The following is a 21829-nucleotide window of genomic DNA, read 5'->3' on the forward strand; positions in this document are numbered from 1 at the left end:
TTGATTCCTTATATTTTGTCTCTTTATAAGTCATCATACTGTAAAGTAGCCATAACAAATTTTTGATATGGGGAAATTGTTTCATAAATTCAATTCAGGAAAATAGTACTTGAGCAAAGTCACTCATTCAGTCAGTGTTCATGGTTCCAGGCAGGTCAGACAGCCCTGATGCTGGCAATCAGTCATGGTCGCACCAACATGGTGGAATTCCTACTGGATGCAGGAGCAGATGTGAATGCTCGTGACAACGATGGTTCCACTGCACTCATGTGTGCGTGTGAACATGGCCACAACGACATCGTGAAGGTGCTGCTGAGTCATCCTGCTACGGATGCCAACTTGACCGATAATGTGAGTCTCGGCACAACCTTCTCTTTTAAGTAACCACTTTTTATCATGGGACAGGAAGTAGATGTAGACAATTCTAATTTTACATCTTTACAGATTAATTTTTCTAAATTTATAAAAAAATCCTGTCTCATCTTTTGAGTGTCCAGCACTTTAGAAACTCCCTTGTAAATTATTTTGATTGCCAAGTTAGAATTAATATATCACACTTTTTCTCTGTACCATTGTTTTTCTTTGAAATGTAATGATCAATAGTGAATTTGCACCATATTATCCTAGCTGTATATTTCATATCATCTTGTACATTGCATATATTTTGTATCCCCTAGATGTGCTATGTAATCGTATCGTCCTACTGATGTATATAGTGTGTATGTCCAGTGATGAAAGTGTTGTTATCAAACATTCAGATATGTCCCTCTTCCAATATAACGATGGCATACTTCAGTCACTATCAGTCTCCTGATGACTGGTAGACTGCAGAGGTAAACGGTGTGTTGTTTCTCACACTTTAAGTTCATGTATCAAGGTCATTGTGTGTCACCCTGTTCTGGTTCATCTCTCTGTCTCTCTGGTTTATGGCAGTAAGTGAAGACAGTCACACTCTCACAATACAAACTTGTGATTGTGTTGCTATCTTTGTCATATTGTCATTTTGTTTTTGCATGTTTTTGTTCCAAATTAGCCAGATCAGCTATTGTTTTTAACAAAATGAGATTCACAAAAGTAATTATAAAAGACAAGCACAAAACTGTTCCATGCAACTTGCATTAAGATAAAAATAAAGGAACATACAGTTTAAATAAATAAATTACTTGGAGAAAATGTCCAAAATGAAATCGCAAATATGAAAAAGCTGCCCAGTGAGTGTGATTTCGTTTGTATTTTGTCAAGGGGGAATTAAATTCAGGCCCAGTGAATTTGACCTTATTAACAAAAACGCACATTCTGTCGTCATCAGACTTTGTTTCCATGCCCCATGAAGTGTGTGGAAATCAGCATATTTTTGCATGTTTCCGAGCTACTTGCATCCTATCTGTATATATTGTTTCTGTGCATGTTGATTTTGCTGTTTTGTATCTTCTGTTAGCCTGAGTTTTGTTTTGTTGTCAGGATGGCAGCACGGCCTTGTCAATTGCAATGGAGGCAGGCCACAAAGATATTGGCGTAGTTCTTTACGCACACCTTAATTTCTCCAAGACTTCACCTGTAAGTTGTGTTGCTAATTTTCAGTTTTCCTATCACTTCCCTTTGTCATGACTGAGACACAGAGATTCCATGTGGAGGTCTTCAACTGGAGACATGTTTAGGTCTCTTAGACTGGGGCCATCAACACAGTAATACACTGAAATCATCGGTTTCACCTTCAGCACCTTGAACAGGCTATCGTGAATCAAAGATAACACAGACTACCTAAACAGTGAAAGCTACCATCAGAAGGGGCAATTGAAAGAATGAGTAAAGCTGATGGCCTTTCTCTACCTCAGTTTCCAGAACACTTTTGAGTCCGTTCAGAGTTTGTAACCATGTCACTGGAAGTACGCAGTATTTAGTCATCCGGTCATTTATGAATTATGTATGTGGGCAAAAACAAAATGTCAGAATGAATAGGATATAACTAGAGGTTGTAATTAGCTGGCCTTTAACAAAATTCTGCTCCACCCATTATGTCTGATGATTTAATAATGATCTTTAGTATTGATATTTCCAAAGATGTATGAGAACTCACTTCACATTGCACATTTTACGGAGAAAGAAATTACAAAATTTCACTTAGCGTTGTCATCAGCTGACCTAGTCTCCCTGGAAGCCCTGTGTAGACTGACTGGTCAACAACCTGCATAGCTCCCCTACCTGCATGAAGAATATTGGGTCACATATATTGATGGAAAGTATGGTGAGGGAACACACCAAATATTCCATAGTTGTGCTTCTGATTCAAGTTTAGTTGCTGCATAAAAGAAACAAGATAAATCTAAGACAAAATAATACCTTGTCTTGTAGCTGCATGCTCCAACGTCCCTGAAACATGTTCCCAAAACCTACAGCCACTGAAGACATGAGTTTGACCAGATGACCCCCACTATCTTTATTGGTTTCATTCGAACCAAATCTCATTGTTCACACCTATCAATTTCTCTTGATTATGTGATGTAACAGGATATTGCACAGGACACAATAAAACAACAAATATATCAAACCACACACAAACAGGTGTTCTCTGATTACTGTCCATCAGTGTATAGACTACCCAAAAGAAGATCCCAGACAACTTGATTCCTCCATACGTCTGTAGTTTGTCTGTCATACTGGCAGGTGTCGACAGCAATATGAAGGAATCGGGTATCTAGTTTACTTCTGTTGAGTAGTATATAAACCTTTTTGCACTTCATGGAATGGAACCGTTTCACACATAGTTCGCCGGAACCAGTTTTCATGGAACTAAAGCATTGTCTATTCATGGTGCTAATGAGATGCTTTTTAATGTATGCTACTCAAAAAATAGTCAAGAAATGATTCTTTCATATTGCTGTCATTCAGCTGTCTTTGCATGAATGATGTATACTGAAAGAATCACATGTTCTCTGACTATTTCTGAATAGTATATGTATATTAACATTTCTTTGAATGAAACGTCAGTTTGTCTAACCAGGTTTATAGTTTTCTGTATAGTTTCTATTGTATTGAAGTCTCTTCCTTAATTCAATAAGCACATGATCTGTTCCTATTATCGATTGTTGTAACTGTTTATGCATTGTTGTAAACGTTTATATGATACCATGTTGTCAGCACTGCTTCCTTATGTTGAGTTTAGTTGCACATTTCTCTCTGCCCTTGGTTGCCTGTTTTAACACCTTTTGTTCAGTATGCATGTCGTGTTTCCTTCTAGGGTCTTGTGAGAAAGCGCAAGAGTTCCAGCTCTCCCACACCAAGGTAAACTTCTGGTTCTACAAGACTTCTTATTACTGTGTGCTGGGACATGGGTAGCTTATTGGGATTGTCTCTTTAATGGAATGCTTAATTGGAGGAACAGGAGAAATGTTTAATACCAATAAGTTATCAAAGCAATTCTTTGTTAAGAATGAGTGAATAAGGTGGGTTTAAAGCTGCTTTGAACAGTGTTTCAATTAACATGTCAGCTTTGTTTTAAAGAAAATCTCAGAATGCTACAGATCATATATGTCTTTATGGTGTTGTAATCCCACAAGTATTTTGGTACCAGACCATGGATCATAATCTTGGAAATATGGAATCAGGATGCATGATCAGCTGATCCAGTGGGACACAACGCTGCTCAACAAATTATGTGTTCCTATATCACGGGGCTCCAGTGTGCTCCCATTTACATTTTGCATTTAGGATTTATCTCAGTTGTGTTTAAATAAAGGAATTAGTAACATGAGTTTTCTCATCAGTTAATGTTTACAACATAAGTCTTCTCCTTTGTAATTCCAAGATAGTTCCATAATGGTGGTGTGACCTAGTGGTTAAAGCGCTTGCTCTTCATGCTGAAGCCACGGGTTGATTCCCCGTATGGGTACAATGTGTGACGCCCATCTCTGGTGTACCTGACCTGACCTTGCTGAAGTTGCTAAAAGTGGCCTAAAAACAAACTCATTCCAAGATAATTGCAATCACATTCAAACAGACAAACATCTTAGCTTCAGAAAGATTAAATTTCTGAAATACTTTATCATATTGTGAAGAGGTAAATGTTAAATATGGTGAACCTTACTTACTTGCAGTCTTTAGACACTGCAGCACTGAGGAAGAATGACTTCAGGTTTGACTCTCAGCATCACATTCTGCATGTGTAGACTGTCCTTATATTGGCTTCCTTCACTAACATCAGATGCATCGTGATAGCCACCTCCTGTTCATTGTCACAGTATTACCGTCTCTCATCACATTATTCTCCTTATTTGTTTCATAATACTTCATTTATTTCATCCTTATGTTATTTGTTTTCAGATAATAAATAGTTCCTATTACTTAACATTTGGTTACAGGGTATATAAAACTGTAGCTAGCTTGACTTATTAATCTCTTTGTTGAATCATGTATTATGCAGTAGTATATGTAGTATAACAGTTGGTCATTTGGAATACCAAATAGAACAAGCACAGTAATAACTCACTGGGATTGTACAGGATGGAGCAGGTATATCACACATGAGGACTGTACAGAGTAGTACAACGATTGTATACATAGACACTTGGGGACAGTACAGTCTAACAAGTACACTGTTCACACCAGGGACTAGATAACAGGACAACAATCAGCATACCGACCTTGGACTGTACTGACTGAACAGGATGGTATAAACACTGGGATGTAGAGATAAGAAATACATCCAACACATCAGGGATATATCATTAGCATTAAGGGCTGTATAGAGTATGACAAGTTCACCACATGTTCACACAGGACTAGATAGTGGGTACCGAGCGTATTATAAACACTTGTTAACTGTACAGAATATGGCATGTTTAGTTTAGTGACCGTACAGTCATGGCAGGGGAAGGTGTCACATTTTACTTTTCTGATATTTCTCATTGTGTGAGTTTATTACTTCGGGCTGCTGGGAACACTAGAACTGTGTTCATTTTACACTTTCCTTATAAATATTATCTTCTAAAAACTGTGCCTTGTGCTAGAACATTGTAGTCTGCCCTTACTGACCCTGGCTGATGGGTCAATACCTGCCTAACATTTGCAGAATTACCTGTGTGTCATCTGTGACTGAGATAACTGGTCATATTCACACGAGTCAAATCCTGACTGAGAACAACTGATCAGATTTGTACAGATTTAACTGTAGTAATTACAGTCTCAGAATTACCTGTGTGTCAGCTCTAACTGAGACAAGACTCCTCATGGGAATCACACTTAAATGGCTTTTAGATTGTATAAAGATTTTCATTAACAATCTAGCTCTAGCTTAAATTCTAGCTTTTAATTAATCATGTCTCAGAAAACAATTATGCATGTAATTAAAAGGCCAATGTTGGGTTGCATATTATCATAGTTTGAATGTAACCTCAGATACTATATCACAAAGCTGATAGTCCTTGCTCATTGTAATGTCTGTTGATAGTATTAGCAGATTCAGATTGATTTGCTGGCTTAATTTTATGAGAAAGTATATAGCTACAACAAAGACTATGCTATTGACTTTGTGACTTATGTTCTTTCAGACATATACGTTGGCTCACTGAAATTTATTAATGATACAGGTTTCCTTTTTCTTATAAACTTAATCACAATGTCAATACATGTGTACAAATTTTCATCCCATTTGTCTTGTCTTCCAGCCGAATTTCCCGGTAACAGTAGTCATGGAAACAATGCTGTGAGAGGTTACTTTGGACCGTCGAATGGATCTGGTCATGGAATCGTCAATGCAAGGGAGACAACTCTTGATATTATCTTGCTACTATGTGCCATTTGTATACCGGACAATACCCTCTATTAGTATCTATGCACTGTTTATATGTTTGTTTATGCACACTATTATCTCGACCTCCCCTATCATGATGCTCGCCTCAGCTCTACCTCGTACATTTCTCATTTAGCCATCATGTTCTGCGACACATTCTGACCATAGTTTCATGTTTCTTGCTTCATGCAAGCATTACAGAATATATTCACATGGGTTATGTCCTGAACATGTATTATCATAGATAATATTTAATGCTTTGAGAGTAATATTATCATGCTTGTTTGAGAAATAGATCATTTCAAACAAGCTATTTTTCTAAACCTAGCTGACATGTTTAATGAGGTTGTTCTGAGCTTTTACCATATTTATGATCATGATATTGAGTTATTTTAACACAACCTGCATTGCACTGACATTGCACAACAGGCTGTTTTATTCAAGATTTTATACAGGTTTGCTTTTATTATTTCAATAAAATCACTGCAATACAATGTTGATTTGTTCTCAGTGAACGAACTTGTAAAGAATATGTAACATGGGCAGAAGTATTTAGGTCAGGTCACTTCCTGTTAATCAGCTGTAAGTTTCCTCACACTATCACCTGTAGGTGTGATAAGTGACCTAGCCAGTGAGAAGATGTCAACATACTCAGTGTTAATATAACGTATTACAATGCTACAGAGCTACAATTTTAAGTGGGTCTGTTATACTGATAGTACCTTTTGAACATGTTTGTTTTACTTTGAAGAAACCATTTCAATATGGATCTAATTTTAAATGTACATTCAAAATTTGTTACACATGTGAAATACACGCTTGTTTATTTTTCCAAGTTTTTGACATAAATATTTGCTATTGTTTCATGACAAAGATACTTTAGCATAGATGCATTTAGAACTTATGTATACCAATGAGAGCATCATCATTAACTCTTGCTCTGCTCTCAATGTAACTTCTACTATGGTGCTATATCATTATCATTTGCTTAGCACAGGAAGAGTTAATGATATCATTTGTAACCATGGCGAGGAGACAGTGGGAGGAGGACAACAATTGTGTAACATTGTATTCCACTTTGTACTCTCAGATTGTATTGCACCAATGTAATGATTTTGTTGTATACTCATGAAGCATGAGTCGTCTAGATTGGGTGATGTGACTTCAATGGATTGGGTTGTGAAGGGATATCTGCTGGGATTGGATCACATGTGACTGATTGTATGAATGTATACGGAACACCATTATACATTTCAAACATTGCAACCAGATAAATGACAGTGTGAAAAATGATCTCTCTGTGGGGTATCAAATGGTTGTGAACTGGACTTGTGTTCTGTTAGGTTAGTCAGTCTTACTGACCTCAAGCAGGAGGTTATCATATTTTGTTTGTCAGATTGACTCCCCAAAGGCCCAGCAGGATATAATCCAGGGACAGAAATTAAGTCTATTTAGTGAAACCCATCATCTGAATGGTGACATATGAGCACGTCAAACTAGAAACATGCAGATGTTTGTCAGTACCCATTATATGTAAATTCAGACATTATGTCCTTGTGTGTTTAGATTAACAAGGCTCAAAGTAAACAACTGAGCAGTTTTAAATTCCATTGCGCTCAACATACGTTTACTTTTAGAAGAATGGCCTTTTACTCATGTTGGTTATGTCCATCTTATCCATTCAGTGTTTTAGAAGAATGAAGTAATCATGATAACAATGAAACAACTGCCTATTTTGTGGATTGTTGTATTGATATCTCTTGAGAGAGTGTCGGTCCCTGGGTGTACAGTAGTCTTGTTGACGCTGCTTCATGCAAAGACAATGGGCTTTGTATTCAGATACAGTCTGCATTTAAGTGTAAGAAAGTAGCTTGTATACAGGTGATTAGGCATTGTACAGTGATATATTCCTGTGTATTTATTGATCAACTGATACACTTTCTCTTCAGCCTGTCAACAACCTGTGTGTAGCCATACCATTCATATTCAACCCCACCCCACCCCCGGAAGTATAAAGGTTATAACTACATTAACCAATGTAACTTGGCTAGTTTATTAGACCTGTTATTGGTTAAAGGGTTAAGTTCACTATACAGTATATCTGTCACTTGGGTCATCTTCAGAGCACCAATCTGGACTTCTGGACTTGAATCTGTTTAGTTATGTCACAATATTGTTAGGGCACAATACAGTGGTTTTGAAAAATACATCTACAATCCTGACTTACAGGATTATTGACCAGATTATGTCTTTTCTTGCCATTGATTTTATGATATGTACACATACTGCCTATTTTTTAAAAAGTGGCATATTTTCTTGAAATAATCAAGACATTATGACACATAAATGAAAGGTATGATCGGATCTGTCTGACAGAGGGTTGTGAATTGGGTGAATATATCAGCCAGTCCCCCCCCCCTGTGGATGTAGAACATTTGACCTACTTTCAACAAGGATGTAGTAATGAATCTGTTGTTGTGTGCATATATACGTGACAGTGGCAATCTATCCTTGTTGCTTGTTATCGATGGATAGCTGTGTTGACAGTGTAATGACAGCTACAACAGCTTCTATGAGGGGGTGTTCACCTGTTGCAAGAATTACAATGTCACACAGAATGTTGTTGTTGCCCTTTTTTAAGGGGCTTATTGAGATCACTGAAGCTGAATGCTTTTAGATATGGGGAAGGTGAGATTGAATGCCTTTTTAGATTCACTTTATGTTGACAAGGAAGGTACTGCTTGTGATGTTTCATAGTGCAGACTTTGGTTGTTAAGGGGTACATACACATGAGGGCATACCTGGTAATTGTCTGAATGAGCTAGTTCACAACACATTCAAAACATGTTACAAATCCACCAACCTGCAATACTGGTGGATGGTGTTATTTGCAACATTTTTAGATTGTGTCCGTTGTTGGCAGATGTCTGATGCAGGCCTGAAATACTATCATTCCAAGGAGAAGTGTTTCCACACACTACACCTACCCTGTACACACACAGTGTCATCACCCTCATCAGGTCAGGTTGACTCTCCTGTCTTGTCTCCCTGTCCAAGTCCAAGCAGCCTGTTTTATGAATGATCTCTTGATAAAGGGTTGTGTCTTGTTTTAACTCCAGCTTGTGATGCAGAGATCTTGCACACATGGTAAAGGTTGTTTGACAGTATGTTAGGGAAATAGTGTGTAAATATTCCTGTCTGATGCATTCCACTTTGGTTTTACAAATTATTTTCTTCAGGTTAAGTTTGTATTTTTGTTGAACAAATTATTAAAACATACATAATATAAAAGTTTGGATAGTTGAATTCCATGAAATAGTGCCTTAGATTTGTGCTTTGTTTCCAAGTATCGCCAGATGGATGTACCAGCAGAGCTGATGCATTAGACCATGGATGGTACAGATTCTCTTACCATACAGCCAGCCATGATATAGCTGTGAAAATGCTGACTCAGGCGGAATTTTGTTAACACTCACTCTAGTTTTTACCAAGTCTAAGTTAATAAATCTGTCTTAGAATGGTTTCCACTGCCTCCAAGGGCCAGCTGTACAAGTGTATAATATATTCTACATAACATCTACATATCATTAGTCTATAAGGCAATAAAGCTTTATTAACAATGTATGACTGTTTCCTGTAATATGTTCACAACAGCTGACAACATTGCTGACTTCAACAGTGAATATTGCAGCAATTTCACAGTGTCTGTCGTTCGTCTATACTACTCAGATGACATTGTAGAACTCCTGTTTCCTTCGTAGTACTATAGTCCATGTCGCTCAAAAGTGAACAATGAATTGCTGTCTAACTTATAAAATATTAACCATAAAATACTGAATCAAAGGCTGATCATAAGCAAAACATACCAACTTTGTGATTTTTTTTAACAGAATTTTTTTTTTTTTTAAATAAAGTTGTTTAACAAATTATCACGAAAATATTGACACAGATCACTGTTACGTGGGAGGAGTGCAGAGAATGGGACAGCCAAGTGTTTGAGATGCATGTGCTGACAAAGTGATTAATTCATTAATCTGTACTGTTAGGTGTCCATGCTCTCTTGAAGTTCAAATACTGAACTGTCAGTGGCTTAATGATAGGACAAAAATTCTGTAAAAACCTTAGAGGGTCTGTATGATGTTTTCATTATTGTCAGAGTTTCATTGAGTATTTTATGGTAATAGGTTCAGAGTCAGATTGCAAATCATCGGTCCGCTTTTGAGCCAAACAGACTATATACTTTGTGTGTTGCTTCATGTGACTACAGCAGTCTGCAAATATTCAAATCTGGACCAGACAATCCAGTGATTGTTATCATGAGCATTGATGAACAGAGCATCTCTCCACCAAATCCAAAAAGTCACTTCTTCCAACAAGAAGGAGCTGCTTAAGACCAATTCTATCCCCAATCTTCACAGGAGCATTTCTACAGCTTTGGTGGTGGGGTCACTGAAGGCCGAGTCTGATACCCCACATGAGTACAATGTGTGAAGCCCATTTCTGATGTCCCCTGCCATTTCACTCTTGGAATATTGCTAAAAGTGAGGTAAATCTAAACTCACAACAGCTTACTGCTTGTGACATACAGATTAACTCAAGTAAGATGAAAGAATTGTGTTCTTTAACTTCTCTGAGTAGACATGTTGTGTTTACCCAATTTTGGGCTGGTGCTAAAACCCATTATATAATATATTATATGGTATGATGGTGTGATTAGATCCAAGATTGTTGTGTCCCTTGTGATATTGCTGGAATATTGTTAAGGCCTCGTAAGACTAAACCAGCTCACTCACTCCATGAATGAGTACACTTCTTGGCATATCGTTCCGTTAAAATGGGTGTCTTTCAGCAATCTGGAAATGACCTTCACCCTGTGTAAGGATTCCTTAACTCACACACTGAGTGGGCAGTCAGTCAACTACTGATGAAGGTGGCAGTAAGGCATCTCTCATACAAAGTGATAGTACTTATATGGGACCATTATAGTCCATTATCCTCATCAAGGAGTGGCAAAAGTCTGGAATACACAATCAACAGGTGCTACCTTTTGTATGTGCCATGCAGTTGTTGACTGACTACATGTACTGCTCAGCAGATGTATGGTTTCTTTGAAGGATTATTATATGCCATATAAAAAGACCCATGTACATAGCCCTTAGTCCGTCTTCCAAAAATGTCCTTCAATCAGGCAGAACATATCAAAATCATGGAGGGTTGATAAATTAGGCAGTGTTGGGAGAAATAGAGTCGGGTTCACAATTGTTAATCTGCTGTTGACATAAGGATGTCACTAAGACTCTTGAAGAAGAATTTTGAAACCTAAGGAAATATCTTGAAACTTAATATGATTTATGTTCTTACCAACTAGAAGCTATGGCAGCAACAGGTAAATGATAGATACACACAGATGAGCTCTCTCTCTCTCTCTCTCTCTCTCTCTGTCTCTCTCTCTCTCTCTGTCTCTCTCTCGCTCTCGCTCTGTCTCTCGCTCTCTCTCTCTCTCTCTCTCTGTGTCTCTCTGGTCTAGTGTGAGTGTTAAGGTCAATGCCAATATTCCTACAATGCCCCAGGTCGGAACACAAAATTCAACCTGTTGAATCGAACCCGGCCTTTGGCGAGACGAACGAACGCTTTAACATTAACCTAAAAATAAACAATAAAACAAAATAAACCCTTCTTTGCACCCTGCAATATATAACATCAGATAATACTTTTCTATGTGTTGTTGCCATTATTAAACTAATGGCTCAGAACGTTTGTGGACAGCTGCAATTTCCCCTGGGGGCGCTTCTCTTATTCACTGAGGTTTAGGCGATTTTATTTTGCTTGTTTGCAGCGGTAAACAGTTTGACATTTGATTGTTTGTGCAGATGGGGGATGAGATAAGGTGTACTGAAGATTCACCTTCCGTCACGCTGCATTTATGATCGCCCAATTACAACCAGTTGGTGATAATGACAATCGATGGGTCTCACCTTCACGCCTTTGTCCTTGTCAGGAACGTCCGATGAACACCACTTCAGTTTTTTTCCCTCTTTTTATAACTGGAAGCTTATTTCTTCATGCTACTGTCAATCACAGAGAGATTCTGCAGAGAAGGTTTAGATAGTATGATACATGTAACAAAAGCTGAATGTTCCAGAAAAGGGGTAAAGTTTTCTAAAGACACTCGAGAAAGAAACAAACAAATCTGAAAACGCAAACAACAAGAGAGACAAACGTATCAATGATTTGAAGAAAGACTTAAGCACACTGAAAACAGAAACAGAAGAAAGAAAAATGGAATTAGTACGGATATCAGATGAAAGGAGCTTAGGAATTACCAACTTAAAATCAAAAGTGACACTTGTCACCATATCATTCGACTCACTGGATGCTGACATCACAGAAATAAATAAATCGAACAGGAACTCTGTCAGAGTAACGGAAGACCTTAAGAAGAAAATTGCCAATATTGAAAAACAGTTGAAACAAACACAAATGAGAGTACCTACAACTAAACCCTTTGTGTCAAAACAGAATAAATCCGCTGACCGTCGTCAAGGTAACCCACGTGGCAACACTGCCACGGATATGCCAACCGATACTCTCACACAGAAAGATAAGTCCCGGGGTTACGCGGATAACATAGCTCCACAGTGTACAGTAAGTCACAGCAAACTACCTTCAACTGCCAGCAACTTAACACATACTCTATTCGAGAAGGACAAAAACTTAAATTCTCAAGCAAAGATATCACCCCAAACAAGAGAGGTATCATATAGTCAATGTGTGCAGAGAGATGTCAACGTGACAACGCAGTGTCTAAAAAAGCCACCAGCTTGCAGTGTTAATACACAAGACCCTTCGGAGCCCAGACGTATCGAAACTCATGTGAGTAAGGACTGTTGTGCTGCGACCAGAGACATGCATCAGGCTGACTTTCGCGCAGCTCCTCCCAGAATAAGAACTGCCAGATTCTACATCGGTGGCATACACAAAGATAGCACTCAAGAGTCTGTTAGGAACTACCTTGAAAAGAATGGTGTCACAGTGACATACATTCGCATCTTTAATCACCAACAAAAAGGAACAGCAGCTGCCCAAGTAAACGTTTTCTTCAAGGATAAAGAGATACTAGAAAACCGTAAGTTTTGGCCGGAAAACATAATCGTCAAACCATGGCTGCCCCGTGAGCAATTCTGGAAGACTATCAGAGAGCGTAAGAGTGCACGGGATACCAGAGGGATTATGAGTAGTGTACCTTATCTGAATGAATGTCTCCAGAATGACGACATAGACATTTGCGCAATCTCTGACCATCAACTGAGGGAGTACAATCTATGCTTTATGAACTCTCTTAACGCTAATTATTTTGTAATTGCAAACCCAGCTCCAGAGCCAAATCATCATCCGAATAGAGCACCTTCATGTGGGGGTACTGCGCTATTATGTAAGCAAAAACTTAATCGACACATCAGAGAAATAGCAACAGAGAATCATAGAATAAGTGGAATTGAGGTTGCAACGCTTACACATCGCCCCTATTCATATTCTCTGTATATTTGCCTCCGTCAAACAGATCTAATGACTTATTCTGTGAATATGTCACCATGATCAGGACCATTTGTCAGGACCTATTCGCCAAAATGAGATGTAATGATGATGGGAGACTTTAACGCAGCTATCGCTGGGCCAAGATGCACACCAACTCTCAACAACAGAGATAGTCTTCTCAGTAACTGTGTTCTGGAACTAGGGTTAAAGTCAGTGAACATGGAATCCAACTGCAGCGAGCCGGTATTCACATTCACGGCATATAATGGAGGACCAATGGCAGCACTTGACCATATTTTAGTACCCGAAGAACTGTGCAATCTTATAACTAACGCTAAAGTCAGAGATGATAACCCACTAAATGTGTCCGATCACAATCCTATCTCATGCTCTCTCGGACTAAATCTGCATTCTACAGAGACAGAAGTGAATCACATATATAAAAGGTATGCCTGGAATAAAGCAGTGCAAAGTGGATTCACACTAGAATATACTTATGCAGTAACACACATTCTGTGGCCACTGAACTTAAAAATCAAACCTTGTGATCAAGGAATAGAATGGCTGTACCAAACGATCATAGACTCTCTACTCAACGCAAGCGAAATGTGCATCCCTAAGAAACAATTCCGGAGGTATCTCAAACCCTTCTGGAAGGATGCCGTCAAAGAAAATCACAAACTTATGACGAGAAGGAGACTTGAATGGCTGGATGCAGGCAGGCCAAGGGGGTTTGAAAACAGCACATTCAAGCTCTACAAGGCGGCTAAGGACGTCTTTAGACAAAGTCTGATAAAAGAGTCTTCACGCTATGAATCAGAATACTTCAAGGACATAGACGATGCAGGCAATATGGACCTGAAACGTTTCTGGTCCTTCTTGTGTTAAGGAAAGAAACAACAACAGATTCCGTGTCTTGAGGTAGATGGTAAAAGGCTATATGATCCACACTCTATTTGCAATGCAATGGCAGATCATCTGAAGAGTGTGTATAAGGACCAAGGAGAGAAACATTTTGATGACAAGTATAAGAGGGACATAGAATCAGAAATAGAACAACTGAGAAACAAACTTCGCTTGCTATAGTCTGACATAAGCAACATAACCACATCTGCAAAAGAAATCACCTCATTATGTAAAAGTCTAAAGAGACAACAAAGCTGCAACAAAGCTGCAGGAATAGATGGCATAAGTCATGAACATCTGAAATACGGTGGATCTTACCTGTACGTAGCCTTAGCGGAGCTGTTCAACGCCATCCTGATGTCTGGATACATTCCAAGAGAGTGGTCCAAGGGACTCGTCATTCCCATATATAAAGGCGGCCAGAAATCGAAACTTCAACCAGACTCTTACTGTGGTGTCACGCTACTTCCCGTAATATTCAAGCTTTTCGAGTCTGTCCTCACCAAGAGGATTCCGGAATTTGCAGAATCTAAATCATTCCCGTCTAACCAACAGTATGGATTCCAGAAAGGACTGTCTTTGTGTCATACATCCTTTGTCATTCAAGAAACTGTTCACCACTACCTTGAGAGATCAGATAGTGTTAACGTCTGCTTCCTTGACAGCTCTAAAGCGTTTGACACCGTGTGGCATGCAGGCCTTCTCCACAAACTGTACAACCTGGGCATACACAACGCCATATGGTTAGCCATTGACAGTATGTATAAATCCATGACAAGTTGTGTTGCAGCCAACAACGAATTATCTTACTGGTTCCCACTATACAGAGGTAAGAGACAAGGAAGCATCCTCTCCGCTAAACTATACTTACTCTACATAGATGGTCTACTACAACATCTCAGTCAAAGTAAGAAAGGTGCAATGATTCTTGACCTTCATGTTGTGGCACCAACACAGGCGGATGGCATTGCCTTAATAAGCCCAGTGAACGCAGATGTACAGGACATGGTCAACATCTGTCAAGAATACAGTTCAACATGGAGATTCACCTTCTCACCATCAAAATCCCAAGTCGTTCGGTTTGGCAAAAAGGACAAGCTGATGGCACACATTCGTCTATACAAGGAAGTAGTTCCAGCAGTGTCAGAGATCAAGCATGTTGGGATTATCCTAAACTCCCAATTCAACTCCTGGGAGAGAACACTACAGAGCTGTTCCAAACTGAAATCGACCACAATGGTACCCTCTAGATCAGGTTGTCATCCACATGGGCTAAGTCCAGTGACTTCATCTAAGCTACTGCGGTCAGTTGCTATACCGAAAGCACTATTCGGTTGTGAACTGTGGTCCAATATTACCAGTCACGAGATGCTAGCGTTAGAACGAGCACAACGATTTGCCCTAAAACTCATACAAGGCCTCCCGCGCCACAGTAGAACTGACATATGCAGTGCACTCATCGGCTGGACTCCACTAGAAGCACATATTGATATTAAGAAGCTCCTCTTTCTTGGACAGCTGTGTAATAACAAGAAGTATCTCCTACCACGCCAAATCCTCAGGACCAGGCTGTATTTACATAGATACAACGGCGGATGACCCAGTGCCGGTTTCATTCCATTCCATATACAGAATCCTCGGAAAACATAGACTACTGGTGCATATGGAGAACTTTCTAAAGTCAGGCATATTCGAAACACAACAGAAATGGAAAAGAATTGTAAAGACAGCCGTTCACAACACAGAGGTCTCCAACTGGAACACACGTCTCAGCTCAGACCCTGATCTCCAACACTTCAAGACCATCCACCCAACACTGCGTCCTCATACAGCTTGGCTGATCTCCAAGGACTACCCTGAACTGAAAAGAGCAGCTCTATCCATCATCAGAAAATGTGCGTCATGGAGACTAGGAAGAGACACAGGGGTGTGCAAACTCTGTGACAGAGTATGTGCAGACCTCCTAACTCATGGTGTATGTCAATGTGAGCCGGCTACGTACCTAAGGGATACCCTGTGGTCTGACATCAGTTGTGTTGGTCCCAGTGAGATAAGCTTATGTCTTCACAGAAAGACAGATGTAGACATTGTTGCATGTCTGTTGTCCTGCAACCCACCATTGCAATTCGATGAAGAAACCAGCCAGCTATACTCCAAGAGAGTCATAAAAGACTTTTCTATTTTCACCTCTATTTTTTGTACTGCATAGCAAAGTATTCAAAACAGCCTAATCAATCTGTAAATCTATGTAAACAATGCTTCGCCATGTCCTTGTACTCTCCTATGGAGGAAATAAAAAGAATAATAATAACTTCATGCTACTGTCAATCACAGAGAGGTTCTGCAGTGAAGTTTTAGATAGTATGATACATGTAACAAAAGCTGAATGTTCTAGAAAAGGGGTAAAGTTTTCTAACGAATCTTATGTAAATGGGAAGATAAATATTCAGTGGAACATACATCTTAAGATACTAAAAAACCCAGAAACATATTGCTTAATTACAGACAGTAACCACAACATGTGCACCAACCATACACCCTATCAGAGCGACTGAACTGTTTGAAAATTCACTCAGAAATAGATAAGGTAACCATGCAAACATCTAATATCTTTAAATACATGTTCACACGCTGATATTAATGTTCCTATAACAAGCTAGATTAACAGATAAGACCATTTTGGGAGCTTGGGGTTTGGGACTTTTTGGGGTTTTTTTTGTTTTTTTGTTTGTTTGGGGTTTTTTTGTTTTGTTTTTTTGTGTGTTTTTTTTTGTTGTTTTTTGTTTTTTTGTTTTTTGGGGGGTGACGTTTTCCGTAAAACAATCGTCTCCTTGAACCCATTTTCTGGAGTCCTCTACTGTATCTTTACATTATTTCTGAAAGAAGTCGTCCTCTTTCACGCCGCAATGGCGAAGCTTCGTCTCTGAGGGTAATCCAAAACAGAGCTTTGTCTATTTGCCCAGTCAGTATCTTACATTTGATTGCTTTGATGTCATCCAACATCACGACCTTACTGTATGACGCCGCATCATGTCCGTCACAATCTCATGACGTCACAAAAACACCACTATGTTTGCCTCAATTATATCTGACGCCATTGTATTTATGTGAAAAGTCTCTATGACGTCACAATAACCCCGGAGCAACATCCGCAAGAGAACACATCTTATTCTAGTCATCTTCGCGCGCTTTGAGCTCACCATATAGTGTGTTGTTTATCGTAGGATCTGTCTGTTTACAATGAGTACACTTGCTCCCTGTGTGAAGATGTTATTACCTTTTGTGGTTGTTGATGGACATCTGGTGCCACTAACTCCTAGCCAGTATGTCCAGGCACAAACAAATCCTCACAGACAGAGACGAGTCATGAGCAGACTGATGAATTCAGTTTTCGAAGAATACCAGAACTCTCATTTCGTTTCCTCGTCTTTGAGTTCAGCCTCACAACACCAACATCCATTTGTTGCCCATAGCAGTACCAGTGGTAGACAGAGACGGCTGATACTATCAGCTGCTCCAAGTTTAGCGTCTAGACATGAGTTGCTAGCACGGAGACCCGAGTGTGTCCAACACCAGGAAAACGAAGATGCATGGAGTGACATACACTGGGTTCCGACATTACCGTGCAATGAGAGACTTCCGTCAGAAGGAAACGCTGAACATCTTTCAAATAGAACAGAAGAACTTCAGCATCAGAGATGTGACACGCCCGCACTGCAGAGAAGCATTGTCAGCCCACCACGGGGAATCTGTGCGAGGTCTTCAAGGTTGAATCTTGACGATCCACCATTGCTGGACACAACTAGAAGCAGAGCGGGAACAGACAGAACCCAAGCTGCATCTGTGAGTACAGCGAAATACCAAAGCGAACAAGACAGAGGAGATGGAGACAACAGTTGCGGTAGCATCGTCACAGAGTCCACCAGTAACGACAGTCTCTGCAGCCCCGACTCCCTCATCAGTGATATCGTCAACACAACCGCAGCTGTGGTCGGATTTCAACTCTGCAAGCAGCAACTTGACTAGACACTCTAAACTGTTTATTACTAATTGTCAAACTGTATATTAACATAGCTATGAACAAATTATGGTCGATATTGTATCCTCGTATGATCTAGATCTAAGATAAATATTATAAATTGCAAATTACATTTTGAATATATATCGCGAAAGTACTTTTTATCGTTGAAACAAATCGATATATTTTAACGGTATGTTACCAGAAAGTGAATAATAAACATATTATCTGTGCCACTGATACTTTTGTATCGTTCTGTCATCGGTTTGTTATTCGATAACTTGTTGTTTCAAATCCGACTGTGCAGGTTACATAAAATGGAAAGCTCATCAGTCCAAGGAGTCTGGGGCAAATACAAGTTATGGACACGGGTGGACCATCGAATTCGACTTGACTCATAGGCATTTACAATGTAATTGTCGTCAATATCAAGCTTCGAACACCCAAGGTTCCCAGCAGAATCTGACCTTCCTGTGCTCCACGTACCCGACTGACATACACATGCACAAACGAGTTGGACGCGCCCATGTACGAACCACTGACGTCACATAACGTAGACCATGCTAATGTGTTCAATTCAATTCGTTCTTATACTGATATAAGAATGTATTGCGACATACAAACGCGTTATCACATACAAACACTTGTTACACACTTACAATGTGTACAGCCATAGTGCATGACTGGAGGATGACCGACGATAGTGGGGATCAAGGTACTAAAAATATCTCCAGGGGATGTACTTCATCAACATTGCAGGTGTTGTCCTTTTACAATGTCGGTAAAGAAAAACGGGACTTGGCGGCTTCCTGTTTGACTTGTTTCACATGTTACAACACCGAGTGTCGTGACGCGCATCCACTGCACAACTTACGCAGTCGTGTCTCCATTACCCCACTAAACATATGTCAGGAGTACATGTACTATCGTATTTGTATAGCTACTTTTAAACATGAAATACTCCTGACATTACTTAAAATCATTACTAATCACGACTATATTTCTTCTTAAAACGAAATATGCTCAATTAAATTATTGTTCTTTATTTTTATTCATTAATTTGTAGACTTCATTCACTAACATTGGGCTGTGGAACAGCCTAGTGTTTAACGCGTTCGCTCATCTCACTGCAGGCCCGGCTTCCATGCCCCACATGGATACAATGTGTGAACGCCATTTCTGGTTCCTCTCGCCACGATATTGCTGGAATATTGCTTAAAGGTGCTAAAAGTAGCATAAATATAATCTCAGTCACTCACTCACAAATTTTGTTCATACATTCCTGTCTTGCTGCACCTGAAAACACGACCATTAATCCATCAATGTTGATGTTGTGAATACTTGTATTCAGCAAGCAGAAAGGCGATGTAACTCATAGCCAAATGGACTTTATCTCACCAAACATCCAATATGTACATATTGTGAACCATTTTTACAAACAATATATAATATGACTGAATGTCATGGCAGCCATATTGCTAAACGGGGGACGTTAGACGTGGATTTTCTTCCCACAATGCATTCCGAGCACTCGGAGCATGTCACAATGAAACACTCTTTATCCAGTCAAGCCAGGTGACACCACTCACATTCTGACTGCTAGTAATGAACCGCATTATATTCCCTTCCGCCTAGCCCAGTCTGCACAGCTAAAATCCGCTGTGAAGCAAGTCTATATATCCCCAGGTTCAGGATTTCTCATCTTAAATTACTAAGGTCCATTTCAGTTTAAATGGAATTATTTGTTTTTATGAAAATTGCATATGTTCAGAGACTGTGTGTTAGTCTAGCTGACTACACAGTGCTCGCGTTCAGCCCAGCAGGTAACTTAGGAATTTTTTTCTTTCTGTCTTCAAAACATCAGACTTATATGACAACGTTTAAGTGAGACTAACGCTCAGTCTTCTGCAAGTGGCATACAGAAGTCCGTATGATGTGGCACAGGCGCCCATCGCAGGTCCGAAAAATCGATAAACTAACTCCCGGTTTACTATCCAACCCCCTTACTATATAACCTATAACTAACTCCCAGTTTACTATCCAACCCCCTTACTATATAACCTATAACTAACTCCCGGTTTACTATCCAACCCCCTTACTATATAACCTATAACTAACTCCCGGTTTACTATCCAACCCCCTTACTATATAACCTATAACTAACTCCCAGTTTACTATCCACCCCCTTACTATATAACCTATAACTAACTCCCGGTTTACTATCCAACCCCCTTACTATATAACCTATAACTAACTCCCGGTTTACTATCCAACCCCCTTACTATATAACCTATAACTAACTCCCGGTTTACTATCCAACCCCCTTACTATATAACCTATAACTAACTCCCAGTTTACTATCCACCCCCTTACTATATAACCTATAACTAACTCCCAGTTTACTATCCAACCCCTTTACTATATAACCTATAACTAACTCCCAGTTTACTATCCACCCCCTTACTATATAACCTATAACTAACTCCCGGTTTACTATCCAACCCCCTTACTATATAACCTATAGTAAGGGGATTGGATAGTAAAGTGGGAGTTAGTTTATCGATTTCAAGTTCGGACCCGTGGTGCGCGCCTGTGTTCTGTGGATGTGTAACTTCCCTCTTACAATGAAAAGTCGTAATAAAGATGCATATGTAGTTAGAGCCGCCATATTTCAAGCACGGCCCAAGAAAATACACAATAAAATGCCTGAAATGAAGATTTACTTCATGTAGGGATCTATGAACTAGTTAGGGATGGGTTGTATCTGATAAAATATGGTTCTGTAACTGTGAGATTACTACCAACAATATTATTACATATGCCATTAGTAACAGCCCTCCACTCAAGCTGCCAGTTGCAACCGCAAGATTTCCCAACAAAGAATCAAGAATTTCCAAGAGTTCTTCTAGGTTTTAGACAGATATGTAGTCACCTGTAAGTGATAAATCTGTGCACTCTCCATGTAGAATTCAGACGGAAATGTGTGAGGAGTTTGCTGATTTGAAGCTTTAGCGATGTTCCAGCATGTCGGCAAACAGATTCGTACCTTCAGATATCATCACTGGCGATCTAGGTCAAACCATGCAACAGACACTTAAAGAGGGTATGGGATGTGCAACCACAAACAAAAAACACCAAACACGAAATACAATATAACAAAAAATACAAACATATAAAAACATCCAAATACAACTAAGGATCGGGGAAACTATAAAGATAATCAAACAAATGAAATAATTTGGGTCTTGACGGGTCTGTTGCATGTCTCAAGTCATCTCGTCTGAAACACGAACCTGTGCTCAGCAAATACGCCCTTCCTGTTGATTTTAGCCAGATGAAACCGGAATATCACGATCCGACAGCGCCTCAAAGTCCTTCATATCAGTACAGACACACTGGATAGTGGACACAAATATAGATTCACACACCAGAGAATAATAGGCCTATGCAATATTCTGCGCATGTGCGCGTGCTTGTGTCCGTGCGTGCGCGCGCGCCTGTGTATAAAGAAAGTGTAGTAGTACAAGCATTTGCTGAAATCCACAAAAATGACACAGCACGAATGTCCTGCTTTTAAGTGT

At 39.5% G+C, this 21829-nt stretch overlaps 2 protein-coding genes across 10 annotated transcripts in view; one reads left to right on the plus strand and one right to left on the minus strand.

Moving 5' to 3' along the window:
• Nucleotides 1-9412, plus strand: part of LOC137291702 (uncharacterized) — an 89843-nt gene extending 80431 nt beyond the window's left edge. For 7 of the 9 annotated variants that reach the window (XM_067823141.1, XM_067823149.1, XM_067823142.1 and 4 more), the window contains 5 exons: nt 151-351; nt 1462-1557; nt 3239-3282; nt 4095-4132; nt 5664-9412. In XM_067823141.1, coding sequence (XP_067679242.1) covers nt 151-351; nt 1462-1557; nt 3239-3282; nt 4095-4101 — 348 coding nt within the window. In that variant the 3' untranslated portion in view covers nt 4102-4132; nt 5664-9412. Of the gene's footprint in view, nt 1-150; nt 352-758; nt 873-1461; nt 1558-3238; nt 3283-4094; nt 4133-5663 lie in introns of those variants that run through there. The other 2 variants (XM_067823147.1, XM_067823150.1) reach the window with 2 other exon arrangements.
• Nucleotides 1-21829, minus strand: part of LOC137291711 (replication termination factor 2-like) — a 559227-nt gene that overhangs the window by 168015 nt on the left and 369383 nt on the right. The window lies entirely within an intron of this gene.

Source organism: Haliotis asinina, chromosome 7 (genome assembly GCF_037392515.1).
Source record: "Haliotis asinina isolate JCU_RB_2024 chromosome 7, JCU_Hal_asi_v2, whole genome shotgun sequence".
Lineage (NCBI taxonomy): Eukaryota > Metazoa > Mollusca > Gastropoda > Lepetellida > Haliotidae > Haliotis > Haliotis asinina.